Below are 8,440 nucleotides of genomic sequence, written 5' to 3'. Positions count from 1 at the left end.
TCATTTATAATAGACAGCACATATGGTAGTTCTTTTCTTAAAATTGATTTTTAAATAAACACCATTCCTACCTAAGAACAGACATTTCATTTTCACTAAACTAAGATTCAAGAGTTCAAATGAACCCCAAACCAAAGAGAAGCCCCACTTAATGCATAACAATGACCACAGTCTCATGGGAGTGGAATTACCATTGAGTATTACTTTTCATTTGTGCAGGTAACAATAATAACAGTGGAATATATCAAGCCTGTGAATGCCATCACATTCAATCTAAATATCCGTGAGGCTAATCAAAAATAAACACTTTTGTTATAGCACAGAAAATTAAGCCCACACTAAGTTCATGTGTACATTTACACAGAGGCACGTCTGCACATGAAATGTGTGTGCACACCAAAAAGGCAGTTTAGCTGGTTGTCTATACCTTTTCCTTAAAAAAAATAAATATAAAAAAACTTTTGAAACAATGTTTAACTACTTTACAATCCCTGAAATAGACATTGCCTTTACTATAGCAACTACTAAACTCTGATCCATTCAGAAATTCAAGATTGTGGGCTCAATTTCACGTGTGGACAAGTGTCTGTGTGCATATATGTGTGAGTATGCCTGTGTGTACCAGTGTGTGTGTATACTTTGTAGCACTTGTAGTTCTATGGCAAGATTTTTATCAAATTGAATGTTGTCTTGTTTCCTAAGGAGGGTGAGAGCAAAATTGCCAGTGTTTGAAGTAATCACTCGGATTGGAGTTAGCATTTTTTCATGTGTTACTATATTTTCCATTCCTTTCCAGTCAACCCAGTAAGATAAATGCTATTTCAGGGGATATGATATCTACAAAATTTTCCATTTGGATGTGTTTGTATTTGCTAAGTACAAATCTACACCAATATTGTCACTTGTATATTGTACCAACATATGGCAGGAAAGCCTGGCTGGTCACACCAAGTCTTATTTCTCATCTTGGGATAAGAGTTGCCAACTATCTGATATGACTTGAAAAACAAACAGACAAATCTGCATCACTAAAAAAGCTTATGTTTCTTTTAAACATTTCAAATAAATAATTCATATTAACTAAAACCGTACAGCCAAGTGGAATACTTTGCTGATTGCTGTGTTTAGTTATTGCTGACAAACTCTGAGCAGGCTGTTTTCCGGCATCCTGTGCTTCTGTGAGTGCGATCCCCACTAGCGGGCACCGTTCATCTTCTTCCTCCTCGCACGCGGCTCACCTTACCGCAGACTCATTCATAAATACAAAAACCAGTGAAGGGGGCGGGGAAGAGGTGTGCAATAAAAATCAGACTCGACCATAGTGCAGTCCTTAGACAAGGATTTCCTTCACACTTTTTTGTTTTCTCATTTAAACCCAGCAAGATAGGTGATTTGAGAATAGCATTTCTATTTTAAATCCTATTGGAAAATAAATTAATAAACACACTTGTAAAAATATGGCAGACTTCAAAATGCAGTTAAAAGATAAAAAACTCTTTGATTAGTAATAAATAAATTATAAAAATGTCACATTTATTTTACATATACTTTACAAAAAAAAGAGTGCAATGAAGAAATAAAAGAAAAACATATGAAAATAAATAAGATCTAATAATTGACTGCATTGCTTTTAATCCAAAGAGTTTATCATAGTTTTTCTTTCCTTTTTATGTCAGCTGGGGGGAAAAATTAGTGCAATGTTGCAGTTGTAAATGCAGTACGGCAACCTCCATGCCTTAGCAGTACACAAACCTCTCACAGATCCATCTGGAGTTTACTGCTGTTGGTAATTTCTGTTGCCCGGCAGCGCTGTGATCCTACACATGGATACCCTTCACTGCCTGTTTGATACTTTCCAGTAGAGCTTTGCATTCCGGGGAATAGTCCCGTTCCAGATTGCTGTACATGTCTGTGAGTGTATTTACATATGCTTCAAAGTTCTGCTCACTGATAGGTCCCTAAATGGAGACAAAACACATTGACCAATCACAGAGGTTTAGGCTGAGGCTAAAGGAAGGCCGAGTGACCTGAAGAATATTGGTGACCCGGGAGTCTGGGAGGGAAGGTAAGGATCCATATGGCTGCTGGAGTTGGGGGAGATGGAGAGAGACTGAGTGTGTGTTGGGATTCATCTTTCACTCTGCATTTGTGGGGTTAACGTGACTTGCTTGTGCGGTATTTGGGGTTGATTTGGAGCCATAGCAAGGATATGTCTGGCTGCTCAGCTGGAATTCTCAGAACTGTTCTACTTCTCTTGGGGGACAGCCTCCGCCACAATTGCGCATGCTCAGCACAAAAGAGACCTCCTGTTTGCGGAAGGGGAATGCTGGTGAGGCTGGGGAGGAAGGGTTGCTTGTACCAAGTGGCTCCTCTAACAGCACCAGGCTGGAATTTAAGATTTGAGCAAGTTGCTCTCTAACTAGTTGTGATGGAAAATTTTTCTCCTCCATCCTCAGACACCCGTGGCCCATTTTTCCCTCACGGCGTCCTTGCAATACAATTTTTATTTCTCTATTTGTCTCTGCAGGCAGAATATCAGTTTCACAAAGTCAAGATTCTTCATCCCTTGTTCTTTCTGTGTGTTTTGGTATCTCCTTTGCCTAATGTGATACTTCAAAGAGAGCACACACTGGATATGTGTGTGTTTTGTGCAAAGTGAAAGGGAACGAGTGCCACAAAGGGAATCCTACTCAGCCACTTTGTGTGCTTCTGTTTTCCCATCTTTTTGAAAACACATGACAAGTGTCTTACCTCACAAGGTACTTGGAAGAAAGGACTTTTTAGAAGGTCTAAATATTGTTGCTATTCTGAAAATAAGCTTTGTAAACTGGAAGATTATTTGGCTCTGCTAAGCAGGTCCAATCGTGATTTTCTGTTCCCTTTTAGCTTCTGCCTTTGCTGTGCCATGTGTGTCTTGGAAAATCACGTGATTGGACTGGGACCCGGGGCAGAGTGGACAAAGGCTTTACAGAGTAAAGCCAGGACCACCTGACTCGTGCGAGCTTTGGAACCTTGATCAAGTCACGTAAACTCTGTGTGCCTTGCTTTCCTCCACTGCAGAGTGCAAACGCCAGTGCTCACTCTTGGTGCTCTTGTGAACATTCTGTGTGACCAGCCTTAAAAACACCACCAGAGTGCCCTGTGTGGTGACTGTATGAGGGACAAGTTATCTTGTGTGGTACCTATTTTTTTATGGCACTGGTAAAGAAAAAAATATTAAGGAATACACATTTGAAGTATAAGTTAGACAAATTTTAATAAATAATATAATATTATCTAAGAAATACCTTAATACTGGCCATAGTGTAATAATTTATTTTCCTTTGTGCTCATTGTTACCTTATTGCTTTTTTTTGGTGGCGGAAGGGAGGAGGTCACATTTGGAATTGGGTAAAATAAGAGCTCCATGCTAGGAAGTTTGGAAAATGGAGGGATTTATTGTTTTAAGCAAAAACAATTGTATTTCTTCATTACATTGCTGTTGTTTTAAACCATTTTGTATATAAAGCTGTCAGTTTTGGAAAAATTGTTCTAAAAATGTAGGCTCTGAGGAAACTAAAAGCATTCAACAGTGCAGCCCCCTCCTTCAAAGATTTGTCTGTATTTATGAAATTGTAAAAGGAACTAACTTTCTAAGAAGTCCAAACACAGTTCTGTGCTGCATAACATCTCAGTGATGAACCACATGTACGATGGTGGGCCCATAAGACCGGATTACCATATTTTTACTGTACCTTTTCTATCCTTAAATAAGTTTAGATACACAAATACTTACCATTGTGTTCCAGTTGCCTACAGTATTTACTACAGTAACATGCTGCACAGGTGTGTAGCCTGGGAGAAATAGGCTATACCCTCCAGCCTGGGTGTGTAGCAGGCTACGCCACCTAGGTTTGTGTAAGTGCACTCTGTGATGTCCACACAATGACAGAATCACCTAATGACACACCCAGAACATATCCCTGTTGCTAAGGAGTGCATGACTATTGTTGCATACCCAGGATATACACGCTTAGATTTTAGAAATAAGGATGCCTTGCTCACTGTTGTGCTTTTTATTTTATATGAGGAAAAGTAAATTACGTTCTTTATACATAAGTATGAAGAAAGCACCAAGTCTATTGGGAATTAGGCTTTCTTTTTTGCAGTTCTTGAGTTGGGTGCATGATGTGAATGACTGGGTCTCGGATTTCTTAAGCCATGGAATCTTCTACTTGGAGATATATTTTCAGTGAGGGAGTTTTGGCCTCTAACTTCCATGTGACATTACAAAACAAGCTTTAAATAAACCTTCATGTTTAAGAGGCACCTTATCTTCTTTAAAAACATCCTTGGCCTCAATATAATTTAAATATATCTACCATGTTCCCAGTGAAGAAGATTATTGCAGGTCAGAATGTGGTGAAACGTGGTGACCCTGTAACTACTGACAGGTCTCCTCAAAGCTAAATACCTCAGACTGGCAGCCCCGTGGGCAGCACGGCGACACTGCAGACACCTGTGACGGAACAGCATGGTTCTGGGCTTTGACTTACCATCTGTGGCAGCTGGATGTCGGCGAGGCTGGAAATGAGGGCTTGGCTCAGCCCGGCCAGCTCCTTGAGCAGACTTTCGTTGTTCTGCTCGATGAGTTTGTTCTCCTCCTCTATTGTCTTTAAGTTGCTCTCCATGGACGTGATCTAAAACGGAAATAACTTGGGAGTATGAGAAGTGGAGTTTGGAAGGAGTACAAAGGTTTCTCTCTGAAGGAAAACGCACCAGCCAAATCCAAATGCCAGGGGACGTGCACACTGCAACCCCTGCACAAAACTGCAGCCCCGTCGTGTTGCTCCAAGTGTTGGAATCACATTCCCAAATGTGTATCTTCAGCCCAGACGTCCCCAGGAATTGCAGATTTCACTTCTGCCCATGGCTGTACGATGGGTGTCTCAAACTCAGCATCCCCCAAGCCATCCTTTGCTATTTCCCCAAACCTGCTCTATCCGCACGCAGTGTCTCCTTTCCAGATACAGAAACTAGAATGATGCTCAGGCTTCCGCGCACCCCCCAGACTCTTCCTCTCACACGTCACATCTGCTGGGCACCTCATTCAAAATATCTGGATGGGACCACTGTCCTCCCTGCACTGCTGCCACCCGGGCCCAGCCACCAGCATGACTGTGTCACCTGCCCTGCAATCTCTTCTCTGCCCTTCCTCAACAGCCACCAGAACGGGAGTCTTAAAATGCAAGTCTCTCGAATGTAAGTCAGATAGGATCATACCACCCCTTGGCTTCATGGCCCAAAACGGTTCTTCAGTCAGTCAGAATAAAAACCAGGGTCTCTACAATGTCCCTGTGTTGCCCCTGGGACTCTTCTGTGACCACCCCCCAACACACACTCCCCTGAGACTATACTCCCTCTTTGCTACTTCTCAAATGGCAGCATTGGGGCTTTTGCACTTGCTGTCTGAAACACTCTTCCCCGTACCCGTGCGGCTAACTCCTTCTCTCCTCAAGACTTAAATGTGGAGTCCTTCTCCTGGAGCCTGCTCACCCAGCCCCCGCCCTATTCCAGCACATAACACAGTTTATCGTCTATGATTTTTGCTTATTGTCTGCCGCCTCCTTCCAGACTGTAAGCTCCGCGAGAGCAGAGGCCTTTGCACTCTGTGCAAATGGTTCTTGAGAGGAATTCCCGTGCTTTTTAAACCAAAGCATCAAGCTCTTCCTGTGTGCAGACGGCCACTAATGGAAGACCGGGGCAGCGGTCCCGCTGGGTAAGGACACCAGAGCTGCATTTCAGATGGATGAAAATCTCCCATCTTACGCTGCTGCGGGAGGGCTTCTGAGAGAGCCAGTAGCCACGGAGAGCACAAACCCCACATTGAGGAGAGGAGGGGAGGGGAGGGCTGGAAGACACTCAGTCCTGCGCTCTGCCTCAGTCTTTCCTGCTGACTTGTTGCAAAAGAGTTATGACTACTGTGTAAAAGCCTTGGGTGATTGGGCTGATACTACAAATGGGAATGCAGAATCAAGAAACTGCTTGTATTTTCTGCATAAAGAATTTGTTCAAGAGAAGGTGCAGTAAGATCTGTTACTAACAAATACCGACACATTCAGAGGTGTTCCAGAAAAAATAAATTAAAAAGTTACTGTTTTACTTGATTTTGAATAAAACTAAGGACTCTTACCTTAAAAAAAAAATTGATGACAATTTTTTTCTAAAGCACTACATGCTCTACAGCCGTGGTCCCCAAGCCCGGGACTGTTAGGAACGGGGCCGCACAGCAGGTGGGCAGGGCAAGCGAGTGCAGCTTCACCCGCATTCACAGCTGCTCCCCATCGCTTGCCGTCCCGCTCCCCCACTCCTGTGGAAATACCGTCTTCCAGGAAACCAGTCCCTGGTGCCAAAAAGGTTGGGGACTGCTCTCCGCAGGACTCCTTAGTTGTAGGATGATCTGCTTTATTTGCTTATGAAATCTTTGATGCAACCAGCGCAAAAACATGAGTAACCTTGACTACAGCTACCAAATCAGCGATGGCCGCGGTGACCCGCCTGCTTAGGATTTCACAATAATTGAGTACTGGGAAACACTCAGTGTAGTCACTCTAAGATATCAGTATATTTTCAGACACAAAGTTTAAAAAAGGCCATGTTTTGTTTCCACCAAACAGTATGATTACTTTAAAGATGACCAGTTACTTTTTTTTTTTTTACCTGAGTCTGAAGTTTCATCATATCTGCTTCAATTTTAAGGTTGGATTCATTCAGTTCCTTTATTTCTTCATCCAAATGTCTAATTTCTTCATCACTCTCTATACCTATAAAGAGTCAGACTATTTTAGTTCAACCTGAAAATATGACGCTGTGACAAATATGAGTCATTTTATGTTTAATTTGTGGTTTGCTAGTTGAAGATGACACTTTAATGTGAAGTATTTTTACCAAAACCATACATATGTAGGTTTCTGAAAAAGTGGATAGGAGCAGGTATGGGATTTAATTCCCTTGTAAGAAAGAGAAGCAGGAGGAGAAGAAAAGGAGCACCACTGAGTGTAGCTCAGCTGTGTCCCAGGAGTGCTGCAGGCGCGTTTGCAACGTGTTCCCATTCACACCCCACTGCACCCTGCGCCGCACGCTCCCTTGTACCCTTGCACATAGAAGACGCTGAACCTCAGACAGGTCAAAGGAGGACTCAGGAATCACCCACAGAAGTTAAATAACCTGCCCAAGTTCAAATTCAGAGGCAGAGCTGGGCTTAAACTCCAAAGCCCATGCACTCTGTTGTGCACGGTGCTGCCAGGACAGTTTTATGCTGAGTTATTAAATATGCTTAGTTGAGCTGGACCTTAGGACCCACAAGTGGATGAAGAGCTGGGGGTGCTGGCAGGACTGTTAGGGTCCCGGGACACATGGTGGGTTCTCCACATGGACTTGGATGAGGAGCAAATGCAATTTAGGGGAAAGAACATCAGCCTCGGAGTTTGAATGCTGGCCTTGACTGTTTTTGAATTTCAACAACTTATTTAACTTCTTTGTGCTTCAGTTTCCTCTTCTCTACAATAGGCATAATATCTACATTGCGAGAATGAATGGAATACAACGTGGAGTGCTGAACACGTAGGAGGCTCTCAATGAATGGGAGTTACTTTCTCGTGATTATTTTATAGAAGGAGTATGAATACAATTGAAAGATTTTAAGAAGCTGGGGAAGGTAGTTAATATTAAGGATGCCAGGAGCAGGATTAAAGAGAATCTCAGCAGTCCAGAAGAATGAGTCTAAACCAGAGTTGACAATGAAGACGGATAAATGTGAACTTCTGCATTTAGACTTAATGAGAGCAATTTCATGAGAGCAGAATGGCAGCGGCGGGGGGTAATGTGGGTGGGGGGTGGGGTTGGCTTGACAATGGGTTTGAAAAAGATCTAGGCTTTTATACTTTCCTGGGGTTTCAAATTTGGAAAACAGTTAATTTCCTACTGAAGGTAAACATTCATATTCTCCATGGCCGCAATTCCAAAAGCAAATGGTTGCACAAGTACAACAGAAAACATGCACAAGATGTATATAGCAGTACTGTTCACAAAAGCACAACCTGGAAACAAGCCACATTCCCCCCAAACAACATGCGTGACTCTTAGTAATATAATGTGAAGAGGGAAAAAAGTAAGCCCTGTAAGTTACATGAAACACAGCCTGACAGAACAGGTGGCTACTTTGTAGGTTCTGACTGTTTATTAAAAGTAACTAACTACTAAACAGAAGTGGGTCATGCATGGACCAATGAAGACAGCGTGTTATAAGACTGACCTAATTCAAAGTCTGAGATTTAATAGAAAAAGGAAAACAAACCGACAGCTAAGATCTAGGTATCTTAGTACTTAGATCAATTTGAATACGAATAGACAGTATGACACAGCTCCTAAGAAAGCCACTGACAGCTATCCGGGATCACCC

At 42.4% G+C, this 8,440-nt stretch overlaps 1 protein-coding gene across 4 annotated transcripts in view; it reads right to left on the bottom strand.

Annotated features, from left to right (window-relative positions):
• Window positions 1–1,169: 1,169 nt before the first annotated feature.
• Window positions 1,170–8,440, bottom strand: part of ST18 (ST18 C2H2C-type zinc finger transcription factor) — a 96,285-nt gene continuing 89,014 nt past the window's right edge. For 3 of the 4 annotated variants that reach the window (XM_045560980.1, XM_045560979.1, XM_045560981.1), the window contains 3 exons: window positions 6,700–6,803; window positions 4,536–4,679; window positions 1,818–1,958 (listed from right to left, as the gene is read on the bottom strand). In XM_045560980.1, coding sequence (XP_045416936.1) covers window positions 1,818–1,958; window positions 4,536–4,679; window positions 6,700–6,803 — 389 coding nt within the window. Of the gene's footprint in view, window positions 1,959–4,535; window positions 4,680–6,699; window positions 6,804–8,440 lie in introns of all 4 variants that reach the window. The other variant, XM_045560978.1, reaches the window with a different exon arrangement.

This window comes from Lemur catta, chromosome 9 (assembly GCF_020740605.2).
Source record: "Lemur catta isolate mLemCat1 chromosome 9, mLemCat1.pri, whole genome shotgun sequence".
In the NCBI taxonomy this organism is placed as follows: Eukaryota; Metazoa; Chordata; class Mammalia; order Primates; family Lemuridae; genus Lemur; species Lemur catta.
The sequence above is the reverse complement of the archived record's forward strand: the minus strand, read 5'-3'. Positions and strand labels throughout refer to the sequence as shown.